General features: G+C 33.1%; 1 protein-coding gene across 6 annotated transcripts in view; it reads right to left on the bottom strand.

Moving 5' to 3' along the window:
* The window catches only part of LOC106672933 (mucin-5AC), a 287,198-nt gene extending 270,193 nt beyond the window's left edge, over positions 1-17,005 (bottom strand). For 4 of the 6 annotated variants that reach the window (XM_024224973.1, XM_024224977.1, XM_024224974.1 and 1 more), the window contains exon 1: positions 16,930-17,000. In XM_024224973.1, the coding sequence (XP_024080741.1) occupies positions 16,930-16,932 (3 nt within the window). In that variant the 5' untranslated portion in view covers positions 16,933-17,000. Of the gene's footprint in view, positions 1-16,929 lie in introns of all 6 variants that reach the window. The other 2 variants (XM_024224975.1, XM_024224976.1) reach the window with 2 other exon arrangements.
* Positions 17,006-17,330: the final 325 nt, after the last annotated feature.

The raw sequence follows: 17,330 nt of genomic DNA, 5'->3' as shown, positions 1-17,330 counted from the left end.
GAGCTATCGTGACTTCGATCCACTCGGACGCCAACTGAAAAAAGGCAAAAAGGAGGGAAAATTCGAAAGGTTGTAGCTTGAGATGAGGAGTTGGTGTCCGAGTGGATTGAAGTCACGATTGCTCAAGTGGTAAAGCAGCGGCGTATTGAGCCGAAGGTCGTGGGTTCGAATCCCGCTCTTGACACTGACTTTTTATTTCAACCAAAACCTTACATAAAATTGAAATTAATAAATTATATTTACACTGCTCTAGAGTATTCTACATCCGCTGGGTGATCGAAAACTAACACCACCAATCACACTAATAATAATTTGCTGCCCCAGAACTCTGGATATTCCTTGATGTAATTAAAGCAAAATTCTCGCCATTCACGCCGATAAATTCCATACTCACAAATAAGACTTAATTCACACTGCCCCAGAGTGAGCAATATTCATTTGGGCGATTGGGAAAGAAAAAGGCACATTTACGCCAATATTTTATATTTACAATGCCAGAGAGCACTCGGTATTATTCAGGATAAATACAGAAGAAACCTCACTAATCACCCTACAGATTATTTATTACATTAACTGAAACATTCGATATTTTTTTATGTAAATAATAAAAGAGGCCTCCATTCACGCTAATAGATTACAGTCGCCCTGCCTCAGAGCACTTGATGTTCCTCGTGATGTTGTAGAAGGAAACCTCTCTATTCACGCTAATAAATTTCATAAATTAAGACGAGACTTCATTCAAACTGTCCCTGAGTAGTCGATGTTTACCGGGCTGATGGGAAAGAAGCCCCCCCCCCATTAACGCAAATAAATTACGATCACACTGCCCTAGAATGTACGATAGTCCCCGGGTAATTGGGGAAGAAGCCCCTTTATTCCCGCTAATAAATTATATTTACACTGCTCTAAAGTTCTGAATATCTCCTGGGCGGTAGAGAAATAGCACCTCACATTCACCGTGATAAATAATAATCCTCAATACATTGATACAAATTTGGATTATTTATTTTCCCTGCATTGCAGACAACTACAGAGGGTCTGCAAATTGAGCTGTTCATCTTCCTTTTGTTTTACAGACCAATAATATGCAGTTTTAAATTAAATATTTAAAAATTTTTTAAACAGCTTCGAGAGAAATCAGAGTGATTAAAGACAACAAATCTTTCAGCCGGCGAAAGAATTTACTAACCCATCATCTATTGATATTAAATTTTACTTCATCCATATTATTCAATTTAAATAAAGTTGGAAACTTTTTTGACATTTTTCAACAAATGTAATTTGTTAATAATAATTTTTCATATAAATCCGGAAATTAGTTGTCACTTTAAGACAAAATTCACTAAAATTGGCATCGAATTTCTTCAATTTTTTGTAATAGCATTTGCCTTCTTTACGTTCATCTCGTGTGACTGCGTTAAGGTAATAGATGTGAACGGTATTAAGCTCGATCACACTGACTGAGATCGGCTTTCAACAAGACGGCGAAGGATATTCCATTTCGTAAGGACGAACAGCGTTGCGGGACTAATAATTCCTAAGGCGCTGAAACTTCTCAACCGCACGGAAGGAAAATATTGGACATAAACCGGCTGCTGAATAGAAAAGTATCTCGTTTGAGATACAATTGATACAGAAATAGCAACAGACGGCACAAATGGAAGAACAAAGCAAAAATATAAATAATATCGCAGATAAAATGAACTAAGATTAGTAAAATCTTATTTTTTTCTTCGGTTATTCCAGTCATTTCCTCAATTTTTCAGGAAAAATATGACATTGATTTATAAAGTATTATTTTTATTTATTTATTGAACAAAAATACGAAACAGCCATTTAGGTTTCTCTGCTTTAACGTATCACTCAACTCTGTCCTTGCCCAGCAACTTAAATTTCTATAATGAACAACCGATGTTCAGACACCTCTGTCAAACCCTGAACCATCATCCCATTGTTCATCCTCTTTAGTGAGCTTAGTAAGGTGTTCAAAAAGCTGATAACCGGAAGTGAACTGTAGGGTTCAACTAAGCGTTCCACCTTTCAGAAAATCAGTCTCTCTAGTCCAAAATCCTTCGAACCATCGCCCAACCCTTTATCCAACCTTACAATCCTTACAGCCCTCCCAATCCCATTTATACTTAAAAACTTGCGAAGACTAAATCCCCCGTCAAATCCTAAACTCTTATCCCAACGTGTAATCCATGAATATTAGCTAACTCAACAAGGTGTTCGAAAAGAGAGTTGCTAACCGGAAATGAACTATGAGGTTCCACGAGCGTTCCTTCTTTCAAATAATCCAGTCACTCAAGACCAAAATCCTTCCCACTATTGACCATGTCCCCTAATTTAGATCCAACCTATCCATACACAGTCCAAATCTCATTTGTCCTCAAAACCTCAAGATGTTGATGCAGGCGCTCCCAACCAACCCTAGACTCTCTACCCCCTAATAGATATTCTGTCATCACAGACCCTTAATAAAAGAACATTGGTGTTCCAAACGTACAACTTACAATAATTGTTTCTAAACAATGTATTTATTTGTGTGTGTAAATAGCGTCAGAAGGACGAAATTTGAGCATAACATCGAACTAGGGAGGATGGCCAAAATGATCGACAACGATTGAAGTAACCACTTTCAGAGGTTATACAGATAAGAATGAGTGGAGTGGATAGTACAACTGTGGGAATAATGAAGCTTAGTATGTATGATTAAATGTATAGATAGTAGTAACTTTGCATGCGTTTGGACCAGAAATGACCTAGTTTTCGATAGCTAACACAAACTTCAGTTAGGAAGGACGGGGCTCTGGTTTGCCAATAACAACTAAGAAAGTGATAATGCAAATTATGACCAGGAAATCTGGAATTTTAAATGAAGCGTACGTATTCTATCATATTTTGTACTTCACTAAATACATAAAACTCATTTCGCATTTTTCTAAATCGACAATAGGAAAACATTGGATGGTATTATACATTATTATACTTTAACGGTGTGTTAAATCAATGAATCTGAGTGAAATATTTGATAAATTAAACATATATACGTCCGTAATATGGGAATAAAGGTTCCTGTTGAAACGAGGGTCATGTGAGGCGAATTAAAACCTCCATTTTGAACAGGGAACAACCTCAATCGATAGTTTGAAACAGCTTTACTCTTACCGAACCCAAATCCTGTAAGAACCCCCCTGGCCAAACACTCACAAAATCCTCGGCCGTATAAATAACGTCCCATTTCAAGTTGTTTATTTATTCTGAACCAAAATGCTAAACACAATTCGTGAGATTGATGTGTGCGCGTTCGTTTGCAAATTGGTAATTTTTTCCCTGTAAGTTTATTAGTAATTATTTTGAGTGGCAATTCAGATTGAAGATGTTAAGAGTTACCTCTTCGTTAAGTTCAACTGATGTTTTATGCAAATTAACATTGACCACAGTTGGCAAATAGAGAGATGCAAAATGTGAAAACGGTTCAAATCTAATACAAAACCGTCACGTCTGCCTGTTTTGGGTAGTAGAAGCTTTTACACGGTATATTTCGTTTATAGTTTCTTAAATTGTAATTTTGAATAGCGATTTCAGTCTGCAATTTATAGTTGGAAAGAATGTTTTTGTGTGATTTAAATTGATTTTGAGTGAGTTATCGAAACCGTGTCACAGGCCATTTATGCAAAATACCTTTAAAATTAACCCAATTAATTAACCAAATTAACCTTCATTAGCAACAAATTAACTCTATTTTATTTAAAATTAACCTCTTTTAATTTCCAATTAATCCTTTCTTTCAATTTTTAAAAAATTTAGTAGATAGTATGAAACTTAAGCTTGTAAAGAAAATTTCTGTATATATGTGAATCTTTTGAAAATATAAAATAATTTGGCTCTTTGATGAGAATATTACAATTATTTACTACTATTATTACTTATTAATTTTATTAAAATATAAAATGGGCCTTTATCCAAAAAAAGCTACATGAAAATTACATATAATTAAAACTTAAATTTACATAAAATTAGACATAAAAACAAATAATTATTTTATTAATTCTTTAGAATATAAAATAATTGGTCTATAAAATAATTATTTTGTTCTTAAATTTGTTTTAAATGTATAGAAATATCATTATATGTAATTTTATAGCGCAATTAAACAACAATCGCATATACATTATACAGGAATTTTACTTTACATTTCATATTTCATTTCATACCCTCTTCTAAGAAGTTGGATAGACAGAAAATGTTACCGAATGTTTTTTGTCTTTGTCTTGTCTTTTTTTATAATTTTTATTTTACATTATTATATTTCGTACTATCTCCTGTGTTTTTTTAATGCTTTAAAGGAAAAGGCAATTCGAAGTTAATTTGAAATAATAAAGTTATTTTGAAGTTAAATAGTTCAAACTAAACTTTGTAAATTTCAATTAACACTTTTGTTTTACTTCGAAGTAACGATTTCCACTTCAAATTAACCCTTTTCACATCAAATTGACCATTTTTAATTCAAATTAATTTTTTAATTTCAAATTAACTTTTGTAATATGGAACTCACTCTTTTTGACGTTAAATCAACCTTTTTTTATTTGTACTTAAGCCATTTTAACTTCAAATAAACATATTTTAAGTTTCAAATTAATCTTTTTTTTTACTTTAAATTAACCCCTTTTTTAAACATTATATGATCTTTGAAGATTGTACGTAAGTAAATTCAAATTCCTATTTATCTGGTATTATTTGTAATATAAAAAATTGGACACTTCAAAGACTCTACGAACATTAATTATAAAATTAAAAATTATGTAAAATAAAAATGGACAAAATAACAATACAAAATTTATTTTTAATTGGTAATTGTTTCATAAATATAAAATAGTGTCTTATCAAATATATTGCATGCAAAATACTAAAATTAGTTAAATTAAAATTAAAAGTTAAAAATTAAATATAAAAATAAATATTATTTTTCTAATAAAATTCCTTTTTTGTAAGCCTATTATTTTATATTAATAAAAAAACTAGAATTAGTAGATAGATTATTAAATTTTATATTTTACTTTATATCACCTTACCAAAAATTTAAAGAAGAATCCTTTGTTAATTGTATTAGTTAATTGTATATTTCTTTTTAATTTTACCTACAATTAATTTTCAAACAGTCTTTTAAGAGCCAAATTATTATATATTTTTTAAAAAATTTCAAATATACAGGAATTATAAATTACATGCTCATTTTCCATACCAGTTCTCAATTTTTTTAATGCTCAAATAAAAGGGTTAATTTTAAATAAAAAAGTTTGATTTGAAGGTAAAAATGTTTAATTTTAAATTAGAAAAGATTAATTTGAGTTTTAAAAACGTTTTTGTTAAATTAAAAAGGTTCATTTAAAATTAAAATAAATTAAAAAATTTAAAGGTTAAATTGAAATTAAAAAATGTAATTTTAAGTTAAGAAAGAGGTTAATTTGACAAAAAAAAGCTACATTACATTAAGTGAGTCTGTTCATTCCCCGTATAACCATTGTGTGCTTTACCTTTAACCTGCTTAACCCATTAAAATTCATCACCCATGAAACCGGGATAACTATGCTATCGAAGATTGTGTTGTTGCAAAGTTGGAGCTAGAAAACAGTAGCACCAGGTGGGAGGCAAGCTAAGAATTTAATAAATCTTTATAAAAAGATGGGAAACGTACTCCTTCATCCCAGAGGGCAAGATTTATGGAAAACTATATATCTACTAGCCCAGTGGCTTTAACTACTTAATAAAAAATGGGCAAAGCAAAGACAGAAACATAGACAAACAAGCCGAAGTATTTCATTTCACGCACTCGTCTGTTCTTTTTAGACAGATCTAATTGTTCTCACTCAGTTTAAAAATGTACCTTAGGTGTTTTTCAATTCGAGTGGTGTCTTTGCTTGTCTCTGTTTTTCTTCACAGCAACCCAAAGAATGCATTCGATTGAGGGTAGACGTATAAGATATAAAAGTTTGAAAATTGTAGTTTTGGGGCCGATAAACTACATGGCCATCGTCAGCCCTGTCAGTTTTGAAAAAATAAGACAAACATAAATACACAGAAATACAGAAACGAGATAATAATATGACAGTCAGTGGCGCGGGTGGCCGCAACGGTTTAGGCGTTGACACGGCGCATATCACTGTAAGGTGAAGGTCCCGGGTTCGAATCCAGCGGCCCACCATTCGAACCCGACATACTTACAAATGTTTTTTTTTTCCAAAAACACCGGCATCCCGAGTGTTGATATAGCCTCTGCTGTTGCAAACCCTCGTAAAAAAATGATAGGTCAGGAATCAGGGGAGCATTTTGAATAAAGCCCGTTCATTCGTTCCAATAAATAACTCTTATCTCATACATGAAGCTTCAAAGATCTATAAACAATTAAAAATATTAATAGCCCTGAGGTATTGGAACAGTGATATATGCCTGCTGCCGTGCTCCAAGGCCGCGCATACGCCATCTGGGATGTCGCATTTCTAGCTTTGAAACGTACATTTCTTATGTTTCTTTTTATTTATTTTTATTTTTGATTTATTATAAGTTTGCAACTGAAATTGATTCTCTTATAAAATTTTAAATTATTGTTCCATGACGACCCCTGCTATTAATATACTGATTTATATTAACTGCATATTATTATTGGTACTATTAACTAACTATATTTAACTAACTTTTGTTAGATGCTAATCGGTTTGTTAGAGAAATTAACACTGGTTTCAATGGTCCCTGTTAAATTGGTAGAGTTTGATGATTAGTTGAGCATTGGGTATATTATTTTAACCAAGCACATTTACACATATATTTTGGATATGTAAAAACGGCCATTTATAACGCATTTTCTGTCGAAGGGGGTTGGTTAAAAGATGCCAAAAGCTCCTTTCCCCTCTGCTCGAGGCGTCATAAACTTAATAACATCGACGGACGTATGTTTCCCATTCCTCTCTTTCTTTTTTATCACATGGCGATAACAGGATTCGCAATATGGAACGGCTTTCTTTCGAGTGCTATGGATAATATTCACATTCGAGAGTAATGCAATATTCAGCATGGGTTCTACCAGCCTTAGAGGAAAGCATCTCTACCATCGAAACCACGCATAGAAAGCAAACGGTGTTCGGAGAATGCGTACACAAACTTTCCTTTTATGTCTCGCTTTCGTACTAGTTGCAATCGGTGAAAACTCTTTGAGAAGAACTCAAAACCGTACTTCCTCCAAATAGTATTGACAAAACAAAGTTATACAGCCGAACGAAACTGTAATATTATTTATAATAATATGGTATACAAATTTGAAACATTTAGGTAAGAAGCTGTAGAACATAGCAGATCCAATAACGCATCTCGTAAATGTTAACCCTAGAAGATCAGTGTTAATTTCGAATGAATGTGATATGAATAATCATGATAATGAATGAATATTTAATATGATATATGAATAATCGATGAGGCTATTTGAGAAATCTATACCACCATTTCATGAAATGTTCTTGTAAGGACCCAAAGTAAGTTGTAAATGATTCAAAACCGTGGAAAAGATCGAAAGACATGCCATTTGAAATGTTTAGGAATTTCTCCCTTTGTTTAAACCTTTGATACCTAAACTAGATAAGAAAACTTTCTGAAAACGCTGCCAGATATATTTTTATGCAAGACAATTTCCCGTAAATGCATACACATATGTGTAGAATTGGACCTAATACCTCAGGAGTTTTATTGGTTCCGGGTCTCAAACATTGGCCTCATCTGTACCAACATTGAAGTTAGGCTACAGTGGCAGTCAACAGACTCACTTTTTCACTCATTTTAAGTAAATTCTTTCTTATTTACATATCATTCATTCGAGTGGGCATTTTACACATCTTTTACACACTATCTAGTCTTATTAAGGAGTCGACGGCAGTCCCTCTCATACTACACACATTCCCGCTTTTAAGTACATTCTTGCAGTTAAACAGGAGACACAAAGACTCGTTGCAATAGTGGATCACATTCTGGTATATAGTGCCATTCTTGCTCTCTATATGTGACCAAGAAATGGCACACTTTTATTTAGAAGGACACATCAACACGAAGTGTCCGTGTGTCGAGTCTCAACCGCGTTTCGTTGATTCAGAGTCGTATTACGATGGTCAATGTTTTGGAATTTCTAGGCTACCTACTGACCAGTCATTTGACGTAAATTAAAGCAAAATAATTCCTGTGGTTTTAACATTTCAGATCAGTCTGATCAGCTCTCCGTTTCGGCTTCTTGTAAACTTCAGTGCTTGTGTTTAAGTTTATTTTTTCTACATTGATTGCCAAAAGAACAGTTCGTAATATAAACCCACCACTTAAAGAGGCGAGTAGCTAGGGAGGCCAAAATTACTCGAGGCGTCCAAACTACAGTTTATTCATCAAATCCAAAAGGAAATCTCCCGGCTATACAATACTAAGCTTGGTTACTGCTCAAAGTGAAGTTACAAAATTGAGTTAAGTCACGATCCGAACTTTTGAACAAGACATGTGCATAATATTACTCGCTATTTGCCAATCTAGAGAAGTTGTAATACGACTGTTAGAAGCCCTATCCCATCAGAGTACATAGAGTATTTTTACACGAACAACAAAATAGCGAATACCCTTGATTATCGGATATTATCATGTGATCGAAAATGTTACCGAAATTATGATTGAAGCATTAATTCAAAATTAACATTAAACGGTTAGGTTAGGTAGGGTCAAGGACATAGGTATGATGAAGCTAAGGTAGATTAGATAGGTTAGATAGCCTTAGGGTTAGGTTATGGTCTACCTCAGTTAGGTTAGATTTGATAGGTTAGGTTAGGTAAGGTTAGTTCAGGATAAGCTTAAGTTAGATTACATAGGTTAAGATCGACTTTAGTTAAAATAGATTAGGTTATATATATATATATATATATATATATATATATAGGTAAGGTTAGTTCAGGATAAACATAAATTAAGTTAGATTACATAGGTTAAAATCGACTTTAGGTACGATAAAGAGTGGTAAGGGTAGGTCAGAATTGACGTACGTTAAGGTAGATTATTTAGGTTTGGTATGGTTAGGGTTAGGTTAGGTTTGGGCTTAGTGACGGATTGGAAAATTTGGTGAGATTTTGAGCGATTAGGTGAAAACGGACTAAACATCGAAGAAATTTTGAAGACCAAGTTATGGTTAAGATTGGGCTAGGAATAATTATGTTAAATATCTATGATTCAATGTTTTTCCGTGGATCAGATAAATATAAGTGGATGTAAAGCGCGATTTTAAGCAAATACACTTTTTTATTAAACTTATTGTTAGTATTCAATTAATTAAGGTTTTTTAAGTTGAGATAAAAAATCAGTGTCACGAGCGGGATTCAAACCCACGACCTTCGGCTTGATACACCGCTACTATACCACTTGAGCTATCGTAACTTCGATCCCTTCGGGCACTGACTTTTTTATCTCAACTTAACAAAACTTAATTAATTGAATGTTATTAATTGGTCAAGCGGACCACGAAAAACAGTGAATTTAATGAATTAAATTGAAGTATACATCACTATAGCTCTCCGTGGCCATTTCATTTGTCGCCGAGAATCCAATCCGATTGATTACACGACATTTGAAAAATGGCAAAAAGGAAGGAAAATTCAAAAGGTGGCGTTGAGAAGGGAAGTTAGTGCCCGAAGGGATCGAAGTCACGACAGCTCAAGTGGTAGAGTAGCGGCGTATCAAGCCGAAGGTCGTGGGTTCGAATCCCGCTCGTGACACTGACTTTTTATCTCAACTTACAAAACCTTAATTAATTGAATGTTATTAATTGGTGAAGCGGACCACGAAAAATAGCGAACTTATTGTTTGTCTAACAAATTTTCCTTTTATCAACCTATTTTCTTTCCCAGACGCTTAATACTAACGTTTTGAAGTACGAAGTATATGCAGGTACGTACTTAGTTTTTAGAACTTTGTTCAGGAATAGACAATTCCTTTCACACAAAAGTTACCATTTTTAAAAATTTTAATTATGTATTAGGGAAATTGCATTCAAAACTTGGAGGCTAAGGAGGTATCGAGGAATTTACTCATATCGAGTGAATTGAGGAACGTGATATTACACGTGAATTGCTGTTGAGGTATTTCTTTATTACAAAGACAGAGTTATTAAGTGCCTACATCGTTCAACCGGCACCATCTCGAAAAACATCGTGTAATTCGCCTAGAATAATTCTTCAATGTAACCTTATTGACCAAGCGGCATCGGTCATCGTTCAAATATCGCCGTTAAATTAATGGCAAAGTAACGAATAAGATCCTTTTTTTTAAAATATCGTAAGAACTGTTCTATTATTCTTTATCTGATCCATTGGGAACTGGCCAACAGATACGATTCGCTAGTAAACCCCCTAGGGAAATTATTCGTAGAACGAAAATAATCGGGTTCGAGCTCTTTTTAACAGGTTTTATGTCTTCCTTTCTACTTTAAATGGTAAATCGACTTTAAAAATATTCATAATCACAGTATAACTGTTAAATGAAATTAAAATATAATTTTATATATATATAGGAACGCAGCAAACCAGTTTAAATTTGATATTTCAAAAGGTTGACTTGATTAAGGTATAAAGAAGATTATTCTCATATTTTTTACTTAATTTAAACATAATGCATACTTTTTTATAATTTTTATAGTCAAAATAGCTGTAAAAATGTTCAAATATAAAATATTTTTTGATAAATAAAACAAAAAATATCATAACAACCCTTACTCCTTGGAATTATTTAAACAAAAAATTTTTATTATAGAAACTCCTAATAAAGCCATAATATTTTAAACCAAAATATACAATGCCATCCTACGTACTCATTTTTCTGATGGAAGTATTCCGTAATCATTTTCATTCCTAAAGCTCATAAACTATCATCCTAAAGACCCTTCAGCCTACTTCTTTCGATGTACAAAATCCCCATAAGGCTCCTTAAAAATACTCATCCTTGATTCACCAAGCTTCCGTCCTTATTCCACGATCCAGTAAGAATAAAACATATTGATTGAGTGTTTTTCTGGAGTGTCGCCAAAGTTTCTGATAGATTCTGAAACTAACCACCTAACCTTACCCTGGAATCTCATTTTTCTGACTGTTAGACCAGACTGAGTTGTAATAACGAATAATCAAAAATCGCATTAATACAAGCTGGTAGCATGACAAGAGAGCATACCTGGTCTCATCTTGTTCACACTTTACACTGCTTACTTTATCATAATATAAAACACCATCATTACAACCTAGAAGAATGATTTTACTCTAAGAAACCATTCAAAACTGTTGATCAAACGAACAAGTTTTCAGAGTCGTTAACACCATTTTCTTCGCTATAGAAGAATCTTGGTTGGACGCGTTTCTGGATGTGGCCCAATTTTGACAGGTTCTAGCACCAAGGGATTCTTTATAATTTTAAACGCTTCCTACTTGTTATTCTCTTCGAAAGTCTTATTTAACTTCCTGCTGATTAAGAGAGAAATGCAGCAACGAATACTCAGATGTCAGACCAATACACGCTTGAGTCCTACAAGGTATCCTTCTGGGTCCCCTCTTGTTTACCATTACACTACTGACATTCCTGTACCATTATAATCTTTCTACCTTGGCGGATGACACTACAAATTTGTTTTCCAATCCTAACCATCCTCCATCATCCAAGAACAAATATTTATTAAAAACAAGTGTGAAAAATTAAAGACAGGACTAAACGAAGAATATAAGAACGAGGAACAGCCTTGACTTCCTGTGTATATCTGATATTAAAAATTAATATTTCCTAATTTCAAATTAACCCTTTTAACTTCAAATTAAGCTTTTTAATTCCCAATTAACACAGAATATCAAAGTTTTGTGTAGAATATGGAGGATAGGACTGAATGATGGCACACGTTGTACATTTACTCTGATAAACAGTCCCTCGAATTTCACTCGTCAGACCCTCAGGACTTTAGACAAAAACTGACGTGAAATAACAATCCTTAAGAGGCAACAAATTAACAGAAAACTTGTAGGGCTTAAATCTATTTTGACTGTCAAAACTCTAATAACTTCATAGAAAACCTCACTGGGACCATTTGGGACATACAGAGTGGAACTGTGGGGTGACTCCGAGCCACTCCAAATCCAACTTATCTAATCCATCTAATTAAAAGTCCTCAGAAATTTGTCCAAGCTGCTTACTAATGTCAATAACCACATTATCCAAATACCTCAACATTCTTTTTGTCACGACAGACTCGAGACCTCCTCGCCCACGACCTCATATTAAGTGGATTCATTTCCCTCATATTATTTGGATGATTTGTATTAACCTTTGCTTTCGAGTACCGTACTCGTTATTGTATCAATATTGTGACCGAGAGTAAAAAATGCATTTTGTAATACATATTTTAATAACTAGAAACTATAAGAAAATTATTTTATACAAATTTAGAAACACAATAGAATCCTTTAGAGAAGATGACCGAATTGCTATTAAATTATGACTATACCTTCTTTAGCACAAACTAACCAAGATTCATCAAATAAAAATGCAAAAGCAGGCTGTGATTGATAATATAGGAAGGAATCATTTATCATTTCTAACCCTCTTCGCACTACGTTTTTTTTAAAAGATTGGAATGTACGAGATAAATCATACACTGCAGAGATTGTACACAAACTCAACGTGTTATTTACCCCGTTAGAAAAAATATTTATTACATTTAAAATGACAAAGATTAATGTTAAGTACAATTATGTGTAGTTTTTAATTCTCGTCTAATTAACATTGTTGGACCGAATTGATAATCAACGCAATAAATAATACGAGTTAAAACATGTCCTCTTTAGCAATTAAACTCCGGCGGAATTAATTCTACAGTCAAAGGGCGGGGCGGAGGAGGATATCTATGTAAATGGACGACCTCTTGTCATGACTTGTTTAGTGATACATCATTTACCTTGGTTCACTGATGTACCAGATAGTGTACTTTAACAAAATCGTATTTAGTTACGAAGCTTTTAAACAACTATTCAACTTTTCTTTGTGTGTACAATATTGGTCGAGTGAGTACATACGGTTGCAATTTTACGTTTAGTCTTACTCTCAAAATACATCGTGAAATGCAAAAAGCATATCATTGCATGAGAAAATGTAAGGGACAAAAAATTAAAGAAATTCATATAAACTAATAAAAAAATACAATATTTCAGTACTTCTTCTATAAGAAGGGGTTTTAATTAGTTTATAACACAAATGTCTACATTTATTGATTCACAGTGAGTAGAGAGGACTTTGGACTTATGGAATGAAAGATGATTACAACTAGTTGATTGACCAACTAGATAGTCGGACCGAATCGAACTGAAACGACAAGACTATAATTTCTCCTTTAAAAAGTCTCACTTTTTTGTCGATCCAGGTTTAAATCATTTTACGTCAAATTAAACTATTTTAACTTCAAATTAACTTTTTATTTCAAATTAACTCTTGTTAACTTTAATTTAACCTTTTGGAACTTCAAATTAAACCTTTTTAATTTCAAACTTAACCTTTTTAACTAATGTTGGTGTTTAGTGACCGTTAGTAAATGATTATTTGGAGATCGTGAGATGCGGCCTGGTGTGACGTAGGTATTAGAAAAACATTTTCTTTATCGTGCCAACGTTTTTATCTTTATTGAGATCATCTTCAAATACTTTAATTGAGTCTAAAATTTCTAGCATTGTATAAATTCACCTTTTTCACATCCTACATGCATTTGTATAATTTAAACAATGTATATAAATCCCAGGCCCTGAAGATGATTTCAATAAAGATCGAAACGTTGGACCGATAAAGAAAATGTTTTTCTAAAACCTACGTCAAACCAGACCGCATCTCACTATCTCCAAATCATCTTTTTAACTAAAAATTTACTACAGTTTAAGCACAAATATATAGAATATATAAATATATTATATATAATTATATAATACGAATATACTAGTAAATAAAAATATAATACAAATATATAGACATTTTACTTTATATGCTTTTTTTCATAAGTTGTTTAGTGATTTAGAAAAAGGGGTAATTTGAAGGTAAAACAAGTTAGTTTGAAATTAAAAAGGTTAATTTTAAAATAAAAAGTGAATTAAATGAAATTAAAATGGGTTAACTTTTAATTAAAAAGGGTCAATTTAATGCTAAAAAAGGTTAATTTGTAGTAAGAAATTGTTAATTTGAAATCAAAAATAATTAATTTTAATGTTAACAGTTTGAATCAATAGTTAATTAGAAATTGAAATGTAATAATTTAAATTAAAAAGGCTAATTTAGTGATATGGTCAGTTTTATCTAAAATGTATCGAAAGTTTAATATACATTGATAAACAAACTCACCGCCCGTCACTTTTAATGTATTAAGGTTTATTCATATTTTGCATACAAAAAATAGATTTGGTCGAAAAAATAAGACATTCTAAAGGAAAATGTTTATTACCTAATTCTATAAAAACAATTATTGAGTAAAGAGGAAAAAACAGAAAATGCAAAGAAAGATAATAATGTGAAAACACTTTTTTGTCCCCTGTAAGCCGGGAATACCCGATGCAACGCTATGTTAAGCTACCCGATGCTACCCGACGCCTTGCCATGTTTTGGTAGGGTGTGCACATCTATGCGACGTCAAGCACACGCCACGTGCAGTAACACAACGTGGATCATAAATCGGTAGCACAATCGCAACGCCTCTGTTGTTAATGTATTATTTCGAGCAAAACCATGTAATAAATTGTTAGTTAAATTTAATTGTTTTAAATAAAATTATTCCGGTGTTTTGATAAATTTGCTGCCTAACCATCATAATTAAATAATTTTATAAAAACTCTTTATCTTTACTGTTGACTGAATAATTTTTGACCTCGTTTATTTTGGGTTATATTAAAATAAAAATTTTGTAATTAATATAACGCCAAAATTACATATACATAGTTTCAAATAAACTACAAACAATATGAGTGTCCTGTTCTGAAGCTATTCGACGAAAATGGTCTAATTGTATGTGCAAAACCGTGCAATAAATTATTAGTTAAATTGATTAAATCAAAAAAATGGTATTCCGTTGTTTTGATCAATTTTCTACCAAGCCATTAACATTATTATTATTTTTTTAATAAAACCTAATGAATTTTTGATTTCGGATAATTTGGTTTATATTAAAATAAGCATGTTTTAATTACGACAATAACACATGTAGTTTGAAAAAAATATGATTGCCTGTTCTTTTGTCTTCGACTGTACTCGATGCGACCCGACGATATCTGGACAGTGGGGATCGCAGAGCATAGAATAGGGTAGCGTTGCATCGCATCGGGCAGATGTGCACGGGGGTAATACAATCTTATGGAAAATTGGACTTTGGATTTGCGTCGGGTAGTATCGGGTAGCGTCGCATAGCATAGCATCGGGTAAATGTGTTCCTGCTTTAATACCGCGTATTTCCACCTCTACCGCGAATCACATCCGTTAACGTCCGTGCATTCCTTGGAAAAGATTTCTGGAAAATCCTGAAGAATTCTTTCACCCTCATAAAGAACAGCCGTTTTCAACTCTTCTAGGCCGTTAAGACCTGGGTTTCTCAGCCGTAATCCTCGCTTAAGTTGTTCCCAAACACTCAATTCCAACCTAATTCAGGTAGTCATCTACAATACGTGCTCCAAGGGGTCTGGCATTATCTTGCGTTATGAAGTTTCTCTCACGAATGTGGGAGGGCAAATGGCACACGCTCTTCGTTTATGTCTCGTAAGTACTGAGATTTTAGAGATCTTCCTCGCACAAAAACGTCCACGGAACGCCTCACTAGAACATCAACGACCCCCATAGAATGTCACGTGAAGAACCACACAGCATGGGGCGAACCTTTCTCCAGATCGTCTCCATATGGCATCTTGGATCTGTAAAGAGAACTAGTCTTCTCTAGACAAGAATTAATTAATTAATCTAATCTCTCATTAGAATCTTCTAATGTTCAATTCATATGTTCCCGTGCGAAATGAAGCCTGGTCATTTTCTGAGGTGTGTTAAGACCTGCCGGGTGCCGGATCTTGAGGTTATTTTCATTGAGCCTTTTTCTACAAAAGGTAAGCCTTCTTACAGTCCTGGAGAAAATCAAAACACTTCGGAATTGTTTTTATCGAATTTCTAATGTCAATTCCCTTAATGGTGCAGTTTCGTAGAGTCTGATAACGGATTAATCTATGGTTTCTTTGTTCTGCAGACCTAGATTGACTCTGCCCTGGCCCTTCTACTGTGAAGTCTTGTTTCTCTGAAGCGCCGAAGAACTAAATCTCCTGGCGACTTCGCGCTGGCTGTATCCTTTCTCTAATAATGTCATGAGTTCATGACCGTGACACTGACATACCCGCCCAAATGTTGGACTGGAGCAAGTATGGTCTAAGAATAGGAATAATATCAAATGTAATCGACGAAAGAAAAATATTAATTTAAAGCGCTCTTAAGGGTAGCATAATGCTACTTTTTGTACAAATGGGATTAATCGGTATAAAAGTAAACAAAGCATTATTTACGATAACTCATAATTACCTATATTGTAGAAAACACATTAATTTAAAACTTTTCTTCATGGCAGGTAGTCAGGAGTCTTAGCTTGTAATAATAACGTATCTGCTGAGGTTCTTTATAATTACATGAGAATGTTTAAAGCTGCCATTCTCTAAGTAACACTTTTTCACAACAAATTTATAATAGTCCATCGTCTAAGTACGCATTAATGTACAAATTTAGGAACTTATGTCCTGTCACAGCGATAGAAAATGTGTCCGAACACATTCACTACATGGCTACTTTTCTATTCTAGAACATTTATGTAATAATGAAGTTGATTTTTACCATAACTTTACTCACAGCATTTATAGCTACGTCTTTAGTTCTTGGGCTTTGACTCTCCAGGAGCCCAGTATCGGCCTGAAACAAAAATACACATTGGTTAAAAGAAAAGTCATGACATATTGTCATTATTTTTTTGACGTAATGGCAATACAGAATGTTGGTTATTTTTTAACAAAACACACCAATTTATTTTTATGCAAACCGATTTCAGTTGCAAACGCATTTTGGGCACATCCCTGGTCCCATTCTGAGCTCGCCATTTTCCTAAATTGAATAGCAATGCGTTTGTAACAATGCTGTTTATTGCATAATAATAAATTAGTGTGTTAAGTTAAAAAAAACCATTCTAGATTAAAAACATTTTCATCAAATTAAGTTAAACTTATTTTTAAAAAATAATG

Source organism: Cimex lectularius, unplaced genomic scaffold (assembly GCF_000648675.2).
Source record: "Cimex lectularius strain Harlan isolate CLEC.00 unplaced genomic scaffold, Clec_2.1 scaffold100, whole genome shotgun sequence".
NCBI lineage: Eukaryota > Metazoa > Arthropoda > Insecta > Hemiptera > Cimicidae > Cimex > Cimex lectularius.
Note: the sequence above shows the minus strand (reverse complement) of the source record. Positions and strands in the feature narration are given on the sequence as shown.